Below are 19,913 nucleotides of genomic sequence, written 5' to 3'. Positions count from 1 at the left end.
AGTTAACATGATAAAAAGATAATACTACTTATTGATTAATAGAACTTCAAACACTTTTTTGTCCTTAAATGGTTGTCATATCAATTTTATGTCTGCTAGAGATATACTATATACTAGAGATATATACTATATACTAGATATATACTAGCTAGAGATATACTATTTTACAAATGAGTAAAATGAGGAAAAGTGAGGTTCAGATGTCACCTGAGTAGCAGTAGGACTTGAAAATATTTTATTGGAAAAGGACATTTTTAGGCAGTAATAAGATGTACTTAAAAATAAATACTGCTTTTTCTTCCATAGTGACTTCTCACTTCTTCTAAGGAAGGGTTTACACAGCTCATCTCTTTCTAATATATAGTGTAATGTATAGTAAAAAGTATGTAATGACTCTTTCCTTTCAGCTATGTTAGTATGAGCATATCATCCAAGTTTTCTGCTCCTCAGTTTCATCACCATTCAAATGGGAGTAACCAGAATACCCACATCACCTTTCTCACAAGGAAATGAGCAAACTGATTTGAAAAATCTTATAAATTGATATTAATCTATTATTACAAGCCCAGTTCATTAAGATTCCAACTGGCTCAGCAGCTGGCAGGATTAAATATTAGGAGTTATGTCAGGAAATATTCTCTCTTTTAAAGTTTAACTGCCTAAATCAGGAAGTTATAAAGTCTTCCTAGGTTCATGTTGGAGGTGGACACATATCTCAATATCTACAGAAAATCTAGGAATATATGCATTGTCTTTCAAAACTGCTCCTCTCTTCCCTGGTCCCCCTAACCCCTGTGGCTTTTTTGTTTTCTTTAGCATCTGTGAAGGAAGTTTTATGAGCATTTAAAATTTTTGGAAATATTTAAAATGTATATATTTCCAAAGCTTAGGTAAATGATTTATGCAGAGTTCCAAAAAAGAATGAAGGCTTTGGTCTCCTGCTGTTTTACCACTCTATTTTTATATATTCATATATTAGATCAGTCCATCTGTCTGTATATTTATGTGTGTGTGCACACACTACAATTATAGGAGACCCCTCTATGTATTATTTCTTTTTTCCCATATTTAAGGATCAGAAACAAATAATGTTGCCCAAGATAATACATTTTAAAAGTGTTAAAGAGTTTTCATATGATTTGGTTAAATAAGTTTAGAATAATGTAGAAATTTGAAACTTGTTGTAGCCTACATAAAGAAATTTTTGGATAAAACAGATAATAATAACACAAAAGGCCTTGAGACTGTTTCTGGTAAATAGTTTCAGGAGAGTGAACCTACAAGGATAATTAAGTAACTAACCAAAAATAAACCAGTTCCTATCCCTTTAAAACATAAAATGGACATAGCAAAAAAAGTATACATGAATTTTAAGACTGCTCTCTCATTATTTTTTAAATTAACCACTTCTTTGGGTTTTTTGGTCCTACCTTCTTTGTCCATGGCAGGTGCACCCAAAATAAATCCTTTATCAGAAGCCCTTTCTGAAATGCTGATATGGGGTGAAGGGAGTTGAGTAAGTTCCTTCCGTGTTTCACATCGAGTAATTAGTTGGTGATGACTATGTATAAAATAAAATATAAAACATAAGTCTACATCAACCACGATAGAAATTATATGCACCAAGTCTTTGTGCATCTCAAACCTTAAATATTACCACTAAAACATTGTTTATTATTTTGATAAAGTCTGTAGAGCAAAACTAGTCATTCAATCTAGACATAATACACTTGTCTTCAGAGTCACAGTACTACAGAATTGTAGGTTTAGAGCTGAAAGGGTCTATATAGGTCATTGAGTCCAATCTCTGTATTTTATGAATTATAGTAACTCAGTCACAGAAAAGGTAGCAGTTGTCTAAGGTCACACAAATTGTGAGAGGCATGATCTTGCTCCAGGTCCTTCGACTCCAAATGGAGTCAAAATGCCCCTGTAAATTCTTCAATCTTAATAGTATTTTATTTTTTCCAGTTGCATGTAAAGATAGTTTTCAACATTTGTTGAATTTGTTAAAGATTTTGAGCTCCCAATTTTCTCCTTCCCTCCCCCCTCCCCAAGAGAACAAGCAATCTGAAACTCTCAGTAAATTCTAATGTTGACTATTAATATTTATGATTTATTCTTTTTAGTTCTCACTCATTTGAAGGCATGCAAAATGTGATTTTTTCCCTAAAACTTACTTCAGGTCAATTATAATTGAGAGGTGTCAGTAAAGGTTAAAAAATAATCCAAAAAACTACTCTCTTTAAATCAGACATTATTATTAAATTATAGAACTTCTGTGAAGATCAAATAATAAAATATATGTAAAACATTGGAAAACCTTAAAGAAGCATAAAAATGGAAGCTACCATCAGCATCATTATTACTTCTGAACATTCCAATCTCACACTACCTGACTCACCTTATATCCTGTCTCTTGCTTATGGCCTACTGAACTTGATAACCTAACTTTGTCATTTGCCCAATTACTTCTTAGTGTCCTTAAGTATGCTTGCCAAACTGTTACTATATATTATACAACTATGAAAGCCCCACTCGGTCTCAATTGTATAGAGGAAAAATTCTTTTAAATGCAATTATATAAAGATAAGTAGACTTCTAATGTTAGTACTTACATAGGATAACCACTGACAACAGCATATTCCTCAACTGTCCATCCATATATATCTTGCAAAGAGAAATCAATATCATATTTAAGAAGAAGACTGACTATGCCTGTTGGTTCACCACTGACAGCAATCATGAGGGCTGTTCTAGAATAACAAAAAAGTCACATTTAATCAGATTTCTCTTGATATGTTTCAATAAGAGGATATCTAATATTCTTTAGTGTTGATATGTATGTGGAGCATGAACACTTAGTGATGGATATGAGTACTTTTATTGCTCATGTGCAGCATTTAAAATGGCAATTAAGGACAAAAAGAAAGGGCTTTTTTTGGTTCCCTTATTTAGCAGAGATTGTCAAATTTAAGGCTTTATAATGGACAAGAAGAGAATATGTCAAAGCCACTTGTGTGCAACAGTTAAGGATTTTCAGCTAGGGACCCTACACTTGTTTACTGGCCTTCAAAGTAAAGGAGGCTCTTTAAAAATGATTAGATTAGGGGGCAGCTAGGTGGCACAGTGGATAAAGCACTGGCCTTGGATTCAGGAGGACCTGAGTTCAAATCCAGCCTCAGACACTTGACACTTAACTAGCTGTGTGACCCTGGGCAAGTCACTTAGCCCTCATTGCCCTGCAAAAACAAAATGATTAGATGAGAAATAATCTTGGCAAATCACTCCACTAAATTCCTACTCCAATGATGCAACATAATATGTAGATTACCCTTGGTTATCAAAGGCTAATCCAGAACAAACTATTTCATGTCTTAAAAAAATGAAAGTCTTCGAACATGAATAAAGCAATGAACTATGTTGTTTAAGAACAAGCCAATGTAGGTAAAGAAAGGTTCATCACCAGAGAACTAGGACCAGTTGATTTAGAGAAGGCCCATTAATTCAGGAAGGCAGTTTAATAAAATGTAGTGTGGTTATGAGCTGCACCAGTAGAGGGGCTGTCCACATTAATGAAAACACAAATCTTCTGAAGTAGGGAATTTGTTTTATGCTGAATGATTCATGTGTGTAATGTCATGTAATGTCATGTGAAGGTTTACTGTCCCTTGCCTACTTAGTGATAACTGATACAACAGGCTGACTCTGTTAAAGGTTCAATTAGTGTAAGTTGTATTCTTAATGGTGAAATCAGGGAAATTTTTAAAGGCATCTTGAAGTATTAATAAGCTCTTCCTAGCAGGTAGAAATGTTTACTTTGTTTAAACCTTTTTCTCTCATCCAAACTCTTCAATACCAAACATAAGAAAGTCCCAATCATAGATTTGTAATATTTCTACAATGATAAAAGCATTTGCATACTTAAGGGAAACTTCAAAGATACAACAAATAGGTTCATTTTTAACATAGTTCCTCACTGAAAGGAAGCATTTGGACAGATAGGCCAGAATTTTTTAATAACCAGAATTCAATAAAATTTTGTATATTTGAATGTAAAAAAAGAAAGAAAAAGCCCCAAAGGAACCAGTGAAGTATATTTGGGTGGGAAACGGGATTATGAGAGAGATTGAAACTGATAGAGTCATAAATTCTAGTATTCACAATTAATATCATCATATGTTTTAAAATGTTAGTTTTTTAAAGTTAATATTCAGAAGTCTCAAAAAGATTCAACAAACATCTTTTGAAATCTGAACTCAATGAAAATCCAATCTCTTACTCTTCAATATTTGTATATTTTTTATTTCATTAGGAAGTGATTTTTCCACTCTTTTGGAATCTTCCCTTCTTTCAAATACCTTTACAATGATTTTGAAATACCTTTATAATTATGCTTCTTCTGTCAAAGATTTTTTTTCTATAGGTATCTGATCAGGTCTAGCAACTCTTCCTGAATCAGACCTCTGAAGTACCATTGCCCTTGCCTCACAGAAAACATTGGATATTGAGCTGAATGAATCCAAATGTTCCACTATTGGTGTTAATGAAAATAGAAATGTTGGTAGTTTTGTTCTGTTTCATATCTATTTATTGTCACTCTTCCAATCCCACAGACAAATGCTCTCAAGATGATCTAGCTTAGGCTTCATATCAATCTACAAGTTTATTTTTTCCTCAACTGCTTTTCATTGTTTTGTGAAGCAATACAGGTCTTCATCTTCTATCCTCCTTGTCCTTATTTTTTTGCAAATTGTGCTGTATTCTAAGCTGGAGTGAATTTTAGCCATAATAGTTCTCTTTTGGGCAGATATCGTGTTTCCCAGTTGATGCAATTTCTGGACTCCTTTGGCCTCCTCTTCGTATTAATTACATGGTTTGTATTAATTAAACTTTTAAGAAATTACCTATGTCCACTGCCTAGAAAGTTCTTAGCATATAGCAGTGCCTCACACACGCTTGTTAAGTAGATGGATGGCTGATATGTCTATTTCCCATTTTGAGGAGTTGACAGTTTGTTTAATCACAAGCTATGGCTGTCATAACCACTGTCTGCTTTTCATCTTTATCCTTTCTTCTCATTTGCTATTATTTTCAACTTTGATACATGTATAACTCATATCTGATTGTTTGCTGTCTCGGGGAGGGGGAATGGGAGAGAAGGAAAGAGGGATAAAAAGTGGAACCCCAAACTATAAATAAAAATATTCATTATTTTTTAAAAAATTAACATTGCCTCTGGTCAGTCTATGTTCTGAATGAACATAGACAACTAATTCTAAAATTATTTCAACAACGGTAACTAGTCATTTTTGTCTGTCAGGATAATGTCAGTTCTATGCTTTGTTTTGTTTTGAAATTTTGGTGATATGAAACAAGTTTCTCCCATGCAAATGTTAAAATCATACAAGATTATATGACACATGCCACTCAACGGGATAACTTTGTTCAATGAGTAAGTATTAGCATTAAGCTGCTCGCCTAAAGTTTCTGCTATTGTTATGCAGGATGTCCTGCACAGGGTCCAAATGGACTAGAAATTGTATATGATGGCAATGATTTCCAAATATTCCTAATTTTGGAGTATTTGGCTAATGGCCATAAAGCCATGGGACATAAAAAAGGCTCCTCAACGAAACCCAAATTAAGTAAAAAGAGACTGGTCTAAGAATTAACTCTGAAAAAGTGGATGAAAAGTATTTCTATCTAGTTGGTCTATCTACATCTTTGTAAATGTGTTTATATGTATATACACGTGCACACTGCCTGGATGGGCACTGAGGAAAAACAATGCACTGGGCTCATAATTATTGGGGAAACGAGATCTTATTGAAACTCATTTAAGAAACTACACAGTAGGGGCAGCTAGGTGGCGCAGTGGATAGAGCACCAGACCTGGAGTCAGCAGGACCTGAGTTCAAATCTGGCCTCAGACACTTAACACTTACTAGCTCTGAGACCCTAAGCAAATCACTTAACCCCAATTACCTCCCCAAAAAAACCCCAAAACAAAAACAAAAACAAAACTACACAGTACTTCCAATGATTCCACTGCCCCAAAAGCTCATTTTATAAACACCAATTTTCTCTCAGGAATGCTATGGCCACAGCAATTATTTAAAACCCAAAAACAAATACAAAAAAATGTGATCTCAGAAGAATCAAAATTGTAGATAATCCCAAAGGCCTTGGAAATATTTATGGTGACTATAAGTAGGTTCAGAAAATAATGACTTCAATATAATAAGTAGCATGAGAGATATTACCAAAGATATACATGAACAGAAAAAAGGTGGGTTAATCTTGCATTGAAAATAAAAGCCAGAGAGCGTGAGTGCTGCACTGTTACTCAAATATTAAAAGAACTAGGAGAAGGCGTCAGTGTATTGCCTCCATCCTCTATGAAGAATTTATGGAATGATAAGGACAAAAATCATGTAGGATGAGAAGGCATGGAAAGATCAAAATCTGAACCAGAGGCATGAGTATCCACAATAACAAGATAAAAGAGCTCCATCAAAGTATTTCATCATATTATTCTTGTATTTATCAGTTTATCAGATTTTCTTAAGGAAAATCAAATTAAGAAAGAACAGAAAAAAACACACTAAAATTCTCATGGGTGACTAAGATTATTTCATTAAGAGAATCAATTGAGTCACTAGAGTACAAGACTTCTATGGGATAATCTCAGCTTATTTAAAATCAAAGAAAACTGCAAATAGTAATCATCAATAAGCAGTGGCTGGCATGCCCGCATGAACTGCTGTCTGTTGTGGAGTCATAACTAATAGTTTTTCTTTTCATATTTGATATTTGTGGAAATTTTTCACCCTTTCACAATAATAATCAATCTTGACTACCATTGTTCACTAAGTGTTTCATGATTTAAATTATTCTTATTCCTCTATAAACTTTTTTTTTTTGAAATTTCAAGCTCTAATTACTGTACCTTTTAGAATTATCTGAGGCATTCACATTTGCTCCATTCTTTAAGAAGAATTCTACCATATCATGGTTATTTTCTGTAATAGCAAGCAAAAGTGGTGTATATCCGTCCTGCAAAATCACATTGAAGATATTGTTACAGTATGCAAGAATTCTATGTATACTTCAATTCAGCTTAAGACATTTTATGAACATCTTGTGAACTTGCTTAATGACATGTTACAGAAGTATAGTACAATGGAACTTTGGAGTGAGAAGACAAGGGCATAAATCTTGCTTCTATTAGGTAATTCCTGTGTGATCATAAACAAATTATTTCACCTCTCTGGGCCTTAGTTTCCTCATATGTAAATTGACAGAATGAAACTAGATAGATAGCCTCTGAGATTCCTTCCAGCTATTAATCTGTGATCAGGAGGTAGAAACCAAGGATTTGTAAGAGACTGTTTCATATTATTTCATGAGTATCTTCCTTTCCTGTTATCTTCATTTCATGATCAATTATTGTCTGCATACAATCAACCTTACTTCCTCAGAACTCTGCTAAGCTAAAACTAGTTAAAGTTAACTTGTTCTCTTCACCCATTGCCCTCGAGTGTGTACAACCAACTTCAAAACTAAAGTCTTGCCACAAGGTGGTTAAACCTAGAAGAAAGTCATTCACCTGGCATTTTCCCTCTCTTCCCAACCCTCCTCATGTGTACTTTATGTTTTATCTTTCTCAAGTGGTAGAGACTAAGAGTTAAATATTTTCTTAAAAACCAAGAGTTATTCATAAGTTAAAGGAAAGGAAATGGTGTATTCTTTAGGAAAAAGAAAAAAACACCTCACATACATATAAGAATTTGTTCTTGTGAAAACTCTGTGTCTGTGTAGTTTTAGACTTAGTAGGAAGAAATTTTAAAAAGGATTTTTTTTTAAATCACAGAAATTCTACATGACAAATTAACTGTGTTATCATAAGTAGAGGTCTATATGTATAAAAATATTGTAGGCAAATATTTGGGAAACTACTGCATTCTGGGAAGCACACCTAATATATCATGCAAAGAAAATTCTGGAGAGACAGTTGTGATGGAATGGATAGAGAGCACTTAGTGACACAAAATCAATAAGACCTAGATTCAAGGCTTGCTGCTGGCACACATACTGGCTGGGTAAACCTGGGAAGTCACTTAACATTTCAGTATTCCAGAACAGTCCCTAAGATAGGGTTTCTTTTTTGTATCATGGATCCCTTTACAGAATAATGTTTTTAAATGCCTAAAGCATATAGATTGCAAAGGAAGCCAATGACGTTGGAATAACTATAAAGTTACTGTTTTTTTTTTTTAAGTTAATGGATCCCAGGTTAAGAATCCCTATGATTTAATCATAGAACAGGCCCTGGTCTAAATCAGTAGAGGGAGTTTCCTCATTAGGAATTCTAGCATGAATGAAATCCCCTCCCTTATTCCTCCCTTCCCCAACAGAAAATTCTAAAGGCCAAAGAGCATTGACTACAGAATTATTTTAAGTTATTTTCATTAAAAAAATTCTTTAATGAATATATGAATTATAAAATACGCAAATTGGACACTGCCTGATTACACCTTTTAGCTCCTAAAATACTTTATTATAAAAGAGGTGGGCTTCTACCTTGTTCTGTGCTTCAATATCAGTTTTACTTTTAAGCAGCTTTGCTGCTATGCCTTTGTTCAGACCAGAGGCAGCATAGTGAAGTGCAGTGTTATTGTTGCTGTCCGTAAGAGTAGTGTCTGCACCATGTTCAAGCAAGATTCTTGTACACTCCTCCTGCTGACACTGTACTGCCTGTCAATATAATATAGAGAAAGAGAAAATACTGTGACATAAAATTTAGTATACTAAAACATCATTAGTGATATTTAAATGAGTTAGTAAAGCATATTTTCTTAATCAAAGAGAGAAATCAAAATGTATTCCACTGACCAGTGTGGTTAACTAGTGCATACCTTAATTAAGGGTGTTCGATGATCATTGTCACGTATGTTTAGTTGGCATCTTCTCTGTACTAAAACAGACACAACATCTGGATATCCATTAGCACAGGCCAGGTGTAAAGGTGTCCTATGGAAATGAGAGAGCTATGAGATTGTTTGATAATATACTACAAAAACCAACACTGTACAATTATTTGTTAGTGTAATTTCAAACATAAAATGCATTATTATTCTTATGCTTGAACTATAAATTGCTGTCAAAATAAATATAAGTGGCCACTATTGTCACCTGAAGAAATACAAAATATGCATTAGCTGGACATACCATGCTGGACCATACTATGATGGACAAAATTGCCAGGGGGAAAAAACAGCAGGTAAATTAAGATTTCACTACAGATTGGCATGGAAACTTTGCTTAGTTTCTGACCTCAGCTTATTCACCTCTCCTTAGGCAACTTGGTAGCCCCTTCTACCTTGGGACTCACCATACTGACACTAGACTTAGTACAGACATCTACCTTATTGGCATAGCCCACTGCAGCTCAGAACTCATGAGTTCGAGATCTGCAAACCTTAGCCTCACTGGAAGCTGCAATTACAGGTGTGCATCACCCTGCCTGGCTGTTAAGCCTAATAACAACTTCTTTCCACTGATTCTACTTCTTTCCATAATTACAAAATAATTAGGAAAGCAGCTGCCTCAGAAATACATTTACATATTTGCATACTGTGTATTTGTACACATATGCACATATGTGTGCCTTCTCCACTAAAGCCTTGTACAGTTGGAGTGGCTGTGTCACTAGAGGCCATTCCAGCAGGGTACAAGTTTTGGTATTGTACCATGCTGGAAAGGTTTGAAGTAAGAGACTGATTGGTATGTCTTCTGTCCACAGACAAACCTAACACACACACACACATATGTACATATGTGTGTATGTGATATAACCTATAATGAAAATGTCACCAGGTTGGTCAAAAGGGGATGAGATTTTTTATTGATAGAAAATTTCAAAGACCATCTTTGTTCAGTCGTTTCAGTCATGTTCGGTTCTTCACAACCCCATGTGGGGTTTTCTTGGCAAAGATATTGGAGGGTTTGCCGTTTCCTTTTCCAGATCCTTTTATAGATGAGGAAAGTGAGGCAAGTAGGATTGAGTGACTTGCCCAGGATCACACAGCTAGAAATGCCAGATCTGAACTCACAAAGATGAATTTTCTTGACTCCAAGCCCAGCATTCTATTCACTGAAACACTTAGCTGCCCTATGTTGTTTTTTTTTTTGTTTGTTTTTTTTAGTGAGGCAATTGGGGTTAAGTGACTTGCCTAGGGTCACACAGCTAGTAATGGTGATGTGCTTGGATGTAGCCTGAGATAGAAGGAAACTAGCATGTATTAAGTGTTTCCATTATCACTACTATATTTAAATGATTTTTAATAATCACATCAACAAAACATGATTAATAGTCTCCAATAAAATTTTGCCATATGCTAGGTCCTGTAATCCTGCTATGCAAATTAGGCTCAGGGCCTAGATAGATAGATAGGTAGATAGACAGATAGAGATAGGTATACACACATATACATACATATAAATAGATACATACACATACATTCAAGAAGGACAAAAGCTATCAATCTGCAAATTACAGCAGATCCATCAGAAGAATGTCAATGAGGATAGTCAGCCACCCTTTGGGTTCAATAATTTCAGTGAGCCAATACCTCAGCTGCTTTAATCTATGGGACTATTCTCATTTATCTACTCCTACTTGGGCTCTGCAAATATTAAACTGGACCTTTGTGCACAAGTAATATACCAATGCCTGTTTTTCTTGGCTTTTAGGACATGTAAAAATGTTAAGAAAAACTCAAAATATAGCCCGTCACTTTTAATTTTGAAAGCTAATGAATATTGGAAATGACGTGGAAAAAACATGGGGCAAGTTTACAGCAGGACAGGGTTTCATTGTTTCTAAGAACACATATAATTATTTGTAGATTTTCACCAATTAAGAAACTACAAAATTCAATTTGGAAAAGTGAATAATGCATTTGAACCATAGAAATTCAATGGAAATTCATCCAGGAATCCACAGAGTTTCAATATTTAACAAACACACACGTTCGTTAAAAATGCATTTGGAACTTAACTTTCCTATGCATAATTTCTGTGACTCATTTAAAGATCTTACTGTATATAATGTTTAATGGACTCAAGAGGCAGCACAGTATGGTGGATAGAAAGCTAGTCTTGAAGCTTGCAAGACCTACTAGGTTCAAGTCGTACCTCTGAAAGACACTGGCTGTGTGATCCTGGCCAAGTCACTTAATCTCTCATTTATCTAAGAAATTTTCTAAAATTCTAAGTTACAGAGAAGATACTGATCTGCAGTGGTAAAGGGAGTTCCCTATACTAATGAAACCACATAACCAGTCCACATCCCATGAGAAACTCTAACATACACATGTAATTGCATAGCTATATTGGGTATATTGAGAGTGTAATGAAGCTGATTTTACTAATACACATGCAAAACCAGTCTCCTTACATTATAGTCATACTTATATACTGTTTTTTAAAATACTGTATGTATTACTGTATTTGTTATTTTATACTATATTTTCATACTGTATTTATAACTTATAAATCTTTATTTTAAATTGAAAATACTGATAAATAACCTGTTTTCTTTCTTTCTTTTTTTCTTTGCAGGGCAATGAGGGTTAAGTGACTTTCCCAGGGTGACTCAGCTAGTAAGTGTCAAGTGTGTGAGGCTGGATTTGAACTTAGGTCCTCCTGAATCCAGAGCTGGTGCTCTATCCACTGCGCCACCTAGCTGCCCCCTAAATAACCTGTTTTCAAGAATTTAGGATTTGTTTGGGGCAGGGGAGTTCTTATTAGATTTAATGAAAAAGAAATAGAATAGATGATACCCTTTTGAATATATGTCATTTGGTAGGGCTGTAGATGGAAAAGACTGAGCAGATTGCAGGATGAGTTGCATTTTCTATGATTACTAGGGTCTCCTGCTCTATACTAGGTACAACAGATTGGCTTATTGTTTCCAGTAGTTTGGTTTGGGAGAATAAGCATGGAGCAGACACTGACTCTGTTGATCCTGTCACCACACATTCCTACCTCCTGACTCCAGGCACTTTCACTAAATGTTCCCCTGCATGGGATTCTTCCTTCTCTCCTCTCTATGTCTTGCCCTACCTGGCTAAGTCAAGTCCCAGCTAAAATCCTACCTTCTACAAGAAGCTTTTCTCAATCCCCCTTAATGCTGATGTCTTCCTCTGTTGATTATCTCTAGTTTATCCTGTAGGTAGTATCTCCTAGCTGTTTTCATGTTGTCTCCCCCACTGAGAGTGGGGAATTATCTTTAGTCATTCTTTGTATCCCACAGTGTCATGTACAAAGTAGACACCTAATAAATATCTGTTGACTTGACTGTTCCTCACACACTCCAAAAATTGAGGCCATTACCTGAGACCACCCTCTTCCCACTTTCTTCTCCTCTTACATCATCCAAATGCCTTCTGCCACTATTTCCTCTTTCACCCATCCCACATGAAGAGGTGGCCCTTGCCAATGAAAATGTCTCTACATGTACAAGTGATACCGTTCTACTTTATCTCCTCTGACAAATTGCCCCTTTATCATATTCTTATTTATCTTAATCTTTCCCTGCTTGCCCACAAACATGCCCATATCTTCACCCCCATTCCCCAAAACCTTCGCTTGCACAATTCCCACTACCATCCCACATCTCTCCTGCCTTTGGAGGCTAAATGCCATGAGAGGGCTGTTGACAATAGGTGTCTCCACTTCCTCTCCTGTCATGTTCTTTTAACATTCTACAATTTGGGTTCCAAACTCTCCAAAGATACTAATGATCTCTTAATTGCCGAATCTCATGGTCTTTTCTCAATCCTCATCCTTCTTGACCTCTGAAGCCTTAGACAATGTAACTCTTTTTGTTATTCCCTTCTCTCAGTTTTGAGTATCTGATCCTCTTCTTCTGTCTCCCTTGCTGATTAAATACTCCCCCATTCGACCACTTCCTAGAATGAAAGGGCAATACCCGCTCCCGCCCCCATTTCATTGTATCTGTTGTGGTTAGCTGGGTGCTTGAAACATATAGTAGATATTTAATAAAAGCAGAAATTAATTTTCTGCCTTGACACTTTTACACTTCACATATATCGTGGCCATATTTCACCAGATAGGGTAGCTAGGTGGCAGGATGTTTAAGAGCGATGGGTCTGGAGTCTAGGAGACTCGTTTTCCCGAGTTCAATTCTGGACTCAGATACGTACCAGTTGTGAGACCCTGGGCAAGTCACTTCACCCTTTTGGCCTCAGTTTCCTCGTCTGTAAAATGAGCTGGAGAAGGAAACAGCCAACCAACATTCCATTATCTTTGCCAAGAAAAATCCTCAAAACGTTGTCACCCATAGTTGGACACGACTGAAACAACTCAAAAACGTTTCACCAGAGGAGAGTAACATTTGCTCCCACGTTGCCATTGAGAAAGACTAAGGTAGTTGAACCTTCGCTAAAAGCAAAATGAAGGAGTTTCCCATCCGTTAAAAACGGAGAGGCAGAGGGTGAGGTGACTAGTGGTCCAATCTCCAGGAGGCAAAGCCTGCCCCTGCCCCATTGGGGAGGCGCTGCCCTGTCCCAGGTGCTGAGGGGAATTACTCCTCCATGGCTTAGCGGAGGCACCCTGACCCACGTAGAGAGATTGGGGGGCACCGTGTCTTACGTTCCTCCGGGGGGGCCTTCCCTTCTCTCCCTCCCCAACCCCCACTCTTACCGGTTCATTTTATCTGGCTCGTTCAGGTCGTACTTATTTAACAGCAGCAGCTGCTGCACCTTCGCCACATCCCCGTTGGAGGCAGCTTTGTGCAGCTTCCCGAGGTCCTTGTCCCTGATGAAGTATCCAGCGTTGGGGCCAGATGCTCGGACCCCGCAGTCCCTCCGCAGGGCACAGGCGTTGCGACTCGGAGAATTCCCTTTCTTGTTACCAAAACTGAAAATCTTCTTCATCCTGGTGGCGGGCTTCAGAGCCAGTAGAGAGAGCTTGTGGGAGCTCCTCCCTTGGCCTCTCGGCCTTCTCCGGGCCCTCGCCTCCGCTCCAGAATTTAAGGGGGAAAACTCCAATAACTGGAGGCCGGAGGTTTAGAGATACGGGAGAGAACAGCAGTTATGACCAATTCAACCCTAGAGACGATTGCAGCCCTGGCAACTAGGGGAGAGAGAGTGAACTGCGCATGCGTTTGTCAGACCCGCGGGTCACGCGCATGGGCCCAAAGGTAAAGTCATGCACGATTGAGTGCGCATGTGCCTGGGCGGTTAACTCTCTGTGGTTGGGGTGCAAGGCTCAAGATCGCTAGCCTGGGTGAACTGTAAACTGGCCGCTTCCCGTGCCATAGTTTCTTTCGAATCTTGCGCTGAAACGGGACTCATAGGGGCGGGGCGGAGATGGGGTCGCGCCAGGAGGAAAGGAGACTAGATGTGGCCTTGTGGGAAGCGTGCTGGATCTGGATTCGGAGGATCGAATGTCGGCCCCCCCCCCCCCCGCCTTGTTGGTTATGTACCTTTGTGACGATGGGCGATGCCCTTCCTCTCCGAACCTCAGCGTTGTACTAGATAATTCTCATTGTTGTACGAGATAATCTCCCGCCTCTTTCAGCCCTTAATTCCAAGAAACTGAAGGCTCTCAGGCTGGAAACAAGTACCACGGAGCCTTGATGGATCCCCTGGGATGCGGCCGAAGCTCCTCTTTCTTCTGATTCTCCCTTCCCCCTTATTGCCTTCAGGACAGGCTAGGAATGACTTACATGGGAAAGGGAGCCTGGCAAAGGGAAGCCGACCTGTGTTCAAGGCCAGCCTCTACAGAATTTAAATCCCTGTACTGATGCTGTTATTAATGGTGGGAAGGAGTTAACAGCAGTTCATTGGGAAAAGATAAATCAGTTTTGGGGCTAGGTAGGTGGCCCAGTGGATAAAGCACCGACCCTGGATTCAGGAGGACCTGAGTTCAAATGTGCCCTCAGATACTTGACACGTACTAGCTGTGTTACCCTGGGCAAGTCACTTAACCCTCATTGCCCCGAGGGGAAAAAAAAAAGGCAGTTTTAGTTGATCCTAAGTTGCTAAATGAGTCAAACACCCTAAGTCTATAGTAATAGAATAATAGTGTTAAGATCATAGGGGATAATCGTCCCATTCAACTCTGTGCCAATGGGACCCTGTCCAAAGTATTGTGTTTAGTCCTGGATGCCACATATTAGGAAGGACATTGATGAATTCAGAGAGGAGATATGGATGAACTAAGAATGACTAAGGAAAGATGATTCCATTTTCAAATACGTGAAGGGCCATTATGTAGACTTGGATATTTCTAGAATGAACTTCTAAGACTAATGATGAAAGGAGCCTGGTTTTGACTTGTATAAGGAAAAAATGTATAGCAAAGGAATGAACTGCTTGTGAGACAATTCCTTTCAAGTAGAAACTGTCTATGGTGCAGAAACAATTTTTATACTGATTGTAAGGCTAGACTCCCATGATTTTTAAGGTCTCTTCCAAATTTGAACCTAGTTCTTTGGATGCCAAATCTAATAAAGCCATATGTTATGAAACTTCTCATTGGTTTTTCTTCTTATAGGACACATGTAATGTATGCCCTTTCCCCTAATCTGTTTTTGAGACTATAGGTTTTGTCAATATATAATCAAGTCTATATATGTTGTCTTCTCATTGGTTCTGAAGCCAGAACTTAGCAAAAGTTGCAATTAATGCAAATAATGAATCTTGTGAATTGGTCACATTATTTGGATTTGTACCACATTTGAATTGGGCTAAAACCAACTGCCATATTTTACAAAATTATAACTTCAAATAGTATGAATACATGGGACAACCTCAGGGACTTCATTATTTGTACTAATCAAGACTTATCTGTATACCCACAGTTCAGGCTCAAGACCCAATGGGGAAGCACAAATCTAGTCTCCTGCCCCTCACCCCTAAGTGTTCCTTTTTCCTTTAGGTTTCCAATCATAAGGACTCTGCAAAACTTCACGGAGAGTAGAGTAAGGGAATGGTGGAAGTTTTATTTCTTCCAAAGTCAAGAGAGGACTGAGCAGCAACTTCAAGATGGATGAGCCCAGGCAACCTTGTAAATTTCAGAAGGTCATGAGGTCCTGGGAAGCCATTAAAGCTATGGCTGTATCATCTACTGAAGTGGTTAACTGTGGTGGAAGCAGCAGCAGATGTGGGCTGGAACAAAAGGAAGAGTTGGTATTTGAGAAAGAGGAACCACTAAAAAAGATCTGGCTTGGATATATGTACTTGGTGTTTGGTTGAACCTTGTTCATGAAAAATGTGAAATAGCTAATTAGAAGAATTGTCAAACTGAATTATGTGGCAAGACTTGCTCTCAGCTCCCTGACAGATAACTATAAGTTACAAGCGGAGTTTCCAAATCCTATTTAAGTTATTCTTTTAATACACACTGTAATTCCTTTATGCTCATCATTGCTTTGCATGTGGAAAGACAAAAAACATATCCTATTAACCTGATGCATGGGATGGCATTTTTACTTTCCTTCTTTGGGGAAACCCTAGATTAAAGCCAAAAGCAAAATTACTATAAATTACAACTTTCCTTGTGAAGCAGAGTGAAAAACCAATAAAGTTTCTAATAGCTTCCAATTCCATAGCTTCCTTCTGCTATTTGAAAGTCAGGCTTCTCTCAGGATTGAACCCTGGGAAAAGGGTAATGGCAGGTAAAGGATAAAAATTTGTGAAGGTTGAGAGCTTTGTGGCTTGAGTCAAGGGGGACTTAGCTAGTCATTGTACTTGATGTGGGAACTTTGGCATAATTTGGGGACCCTTTGCATTTTCAGGGAAACTAGGGGTTGTACTAGATTTAGTACAGGATAGGGAGTCAGAAATACCTTAAAGTCTAGCCTCAGAAACTTACTAGCTTTGTGATCCTGGACAAATTACTTAACTTCTGTTTACCTCAGTTTCCTCATCTGTAAAATGGGGATAATAATAGTACCCACCTTCCAGAATTGTGAGGATCAAATGAGATATTTGTAAAGTGCTTAGCACAGGACCTGATGTGTAGTAAACACTATATAAATGTTAACTATTATTATTATAATTTTCATCATCATTATCATTATCACTATTGGGGGTTTTTGCACAGAGGACTCTTGTAAAGTTGGTGGGGGGATTTCACATATTCACATCTGGAGAGTCTAGCACAGACTCAACTAACTAGATTTCTGCTAAGGCCTCTAGATTTCCTTCGAGTCTTGTGTGTTTCTTTCCTTTTAGCACTGACCTTGAGAATATTGTAAGATCCTAGAGGTAATAGAAGCAAGTGCTTATGTCATGATGATTATAATTACAGCAGGAGGAGTGAGCTTGTGCCAACCAAATAGTTTTCCTGGGGAGGAAAGAAGAGACAGAAATTGAGAGAGAGAGAGAAATAGACAGGCACAAAGAGACAGAGACAGAGAGACTGAAAATCAGAAAGAAAATTCCACTTAATGTTAAATTGTCTTGTGTCTGGTAAAGGTGAAATGTACAGGGATAATTAGCAAGCACTGCAAAAACTGAATATTAGCTTACTAAAGTAGCTAATAGTGATAAATTACTGTACTCTAGTCTAAACATTCTGTGATTCTTTATTACTTAGCATTTTTCTTTTTTGTCTAGAAATAAAGCTGAGTGTTCCATATCTGATTCATTTTTTTTAACTTTACCTTTTTTCAGAAAACCATAGACTACAGTCAAATTATAGAATTGTCCCTGGACCCACCAAAAAAAGAAACAAAACCAAAAATATTTAGTGGCACAGGGTTTATCCCTGGTCCTGGATTCAGGAGGACCTGAGTTCAAATCTGGACTCAGACACTTCACACTTACTAGCTGTGTCACCCTGGGCAAGTCACTTAACCCCAATTGCCTCACTAAAAACAAACAAACAAACAAACAAACAAGAAAGAGGCAGCTATGTCAAAATAGCTATCTGTTTTTAAAATTATTGTTGCTGAACTGTACTTTATAAATTAATTGCTACTTATAAATGAATGACTATTGCACCCATTGGCAGTAAGCATTTATTATTAATTACCATCATATATACCAGTATAGAATTGACTGTGTGAAAGTTAGCACAGGCAGGAGAAGAGCCCCAGACCAATTTTGTCTCCAGAGAGATAGCACAAGGTCTCAAGTCCTAAGAGGAAGAACATGCACCAAGCAAGCACATTCCTAAACAAGAGAGGGGCAAAGCTCAAGCCAAAATGGTGAGCCTCATTTGGTCAAGGCTTTTTATCTTCTTGATAGAGGTGGGTCATTATACATTGATCAAGGCTAATTGGTTAGCCTCATTCAATTCCATTGGTCGACCTGACCTACAGGTAGTCTAAATTAAAATGACATAAGGGGAAAGTTTGAAAAAGACTCTTGCCAAGGACAAAGGGCAAAGGGCAAAGGGCAAAGTTAATCAGTCCTTCAATGAGCTAAACAAAAGAGTCAATCTGCATTCCTTTTGTTCATCTGTCTCATCCCTGGCAGGGGTTGAACTTTCTGGGATGAGGGGGAAAGAGAGTAACTAAGCTCTGGGTCCCCCCAAGAAATCCATTATTAATAATTATTTTCTCACAGCTAATAAACAGTTACAATGTAGTTATATTAATTTTTGAAACCTCATCAAAATTGATTAGAAGATGATTTTTTTTTGGTCACAGCAACTTGGGAAAGACCATTTTCTAACCATAGAGGGGACATATTATACCAAGAAATAGCTATACCAGAAAAATCACAGGTCTGACACATATTCCTTTTCTTGAAAATTACCCAAGTAATAGAAAGGAGATGATACCATGTTTGTTTCCTTCTGACCTATAATTCTTCAAATATTTGAATGGTTATTTTATGAGGATTGTTAATATTTGGTAATTGGGAAAAGAAAAATAGAGTTCATAAGTATCTGTCAGCTTTGTTTATTAGTCAACAAATAAAGAAGACCTTGCTTAGAATATGCCTGTAATAATAATTAGCATTTATATAGGTCTTAAAACACTTTGTATGTCAATCTCATTTAATCCTCACAACAACCCTATGAGGTAGGGTTATTATTATTATTACTATCCCTATTTTATAGACGAGACAAGTAATACAGATAAAAATTTAGTGACTTGCCCAGGGTCACACAGCTAGAGAATATCTAAATTTGGATTTGAACCAGGTTTTCCTTATTGTTCAGCACTCTTGTGCCACCCTCTATCATTATCAACAAACATTAATCAGTATTCTGGAAAGTCTTGATTAGTGCTTTTTATGTCATGTTACTTGATAATCATAATAATGACAGTACAATAACATTTTTGCTACCAAACAATTGCAGGTGCACTCTTAGGAAAGAATGTTATGAGTCACAGTTATACAAATTCCATTTTACATAATTGAATGATGAATGCCTAGGCAGCATTATAGCCATGTAAAATTAGAACAAGATTTAAAATGTTTTCTTAAATTCTGCTTTGTAGATTTTTGATTTTGGTTTTAAATATGTCCATAAAAATCTTTCACTGACTTAATTTGCTTTTAATGTGACAAGAAACAAGTGAACCTTAGGTTCATCACAAAAGTAAAACTTAATGATGGCAGCAAGCAATAGTTAGCATGAGCTGACTTGTGAAGAGTCTGCTTTTTTTAGCCAGCCCTTTGAATCCTGATCTTCAAGCCATACCCCAAATCTTGTGTTTGTTATCTTTAGCACCTAGCATAGTTGCCCGGCACCTAGTAGATACGTGAAAAATGCTTGTTGTTTGACTGGATTATTTGAATATTGTGTTTATCAACTAACAGCTTCATGCTGTTTGAAATGAAGTGATAATAGCAACTTTAGAAGAAAACAAAAAGACTTTTATCCATTGATGCAAAGTAAACTGAACAGCACCAAGA

The 19,913-nt window shown here is 37.2% G+C and overlaps 1 protein-coding gene across 4 annotated transcripts in view; it reads right to left on the bottom strand.

Moving 5' to 3' along the window:
* The window catches only part of ANKRD26 (ankyrin repeat domain 26), a 99,277-nt gene extending 83,748 nt beyond the window's left edge, over positions 1 to 15,529 (bottom strand). For all 4 annotated transcript variants that reach the window (XR_006353319.1, XM_043968081.1, XM_043968082.1 and 1 more), the window contains exons 1-6: positions 13,735 to 15,529; positions 8,922 to 9,036; positions 8,587 to 8,760; positions 6,953 to 7,059; positions 2,619 to 2,756; positions 1,431 to 1,561 (exon numbers count right to left, since the gene is read on the bottom strand). Coding sequence is in view for 3 of the 4 variants with exons in the window: in XM_043968081.1 (XP_043824016.1) it covers positions 1,431 to 1,561; positions 2,619 to 2,756; positions 6,953 to 7,059; positions 8,587 to 8,760; positions 8,922 to 9,036; positions 13,735 to 13,967 (898 nt within the window). In the remaining variant the exon portion in view is untranslated. The remainder of the gene's footprint in view (positions 1 to 1,430; positions 1,562 to 2,618; positions 2,757 to 6,952; positions 7,060 to 8,586; positions 8,761 to 8,921; positions 9,037 to 13,734) is intronic.
* Positions 15,530 to 19,913: the final 4,384 nt, after the last annotated feature.

The sequence above is a fragment of the Dromiciops gliroides genome, chromosome 5, assembly GCF_019393635.1.
Source record: "Dromiciops gliroides isolate mDroGli1 chromosome 5, mDroGli1.pri, whole genome shotgun sequence".
Taxonomy (NCBI): Eukaryota; Metazoa; Chordata; class Mammalia; order Microbiotheria; family Microbiotheriidae; genus Dromiciops; species Dromiciops gliroides.
The sequence above is the reverse complement of the archived record's forward strand: the minus strand, read 5'-3'. Positions and strand labels throughout refer to the sequence as shown.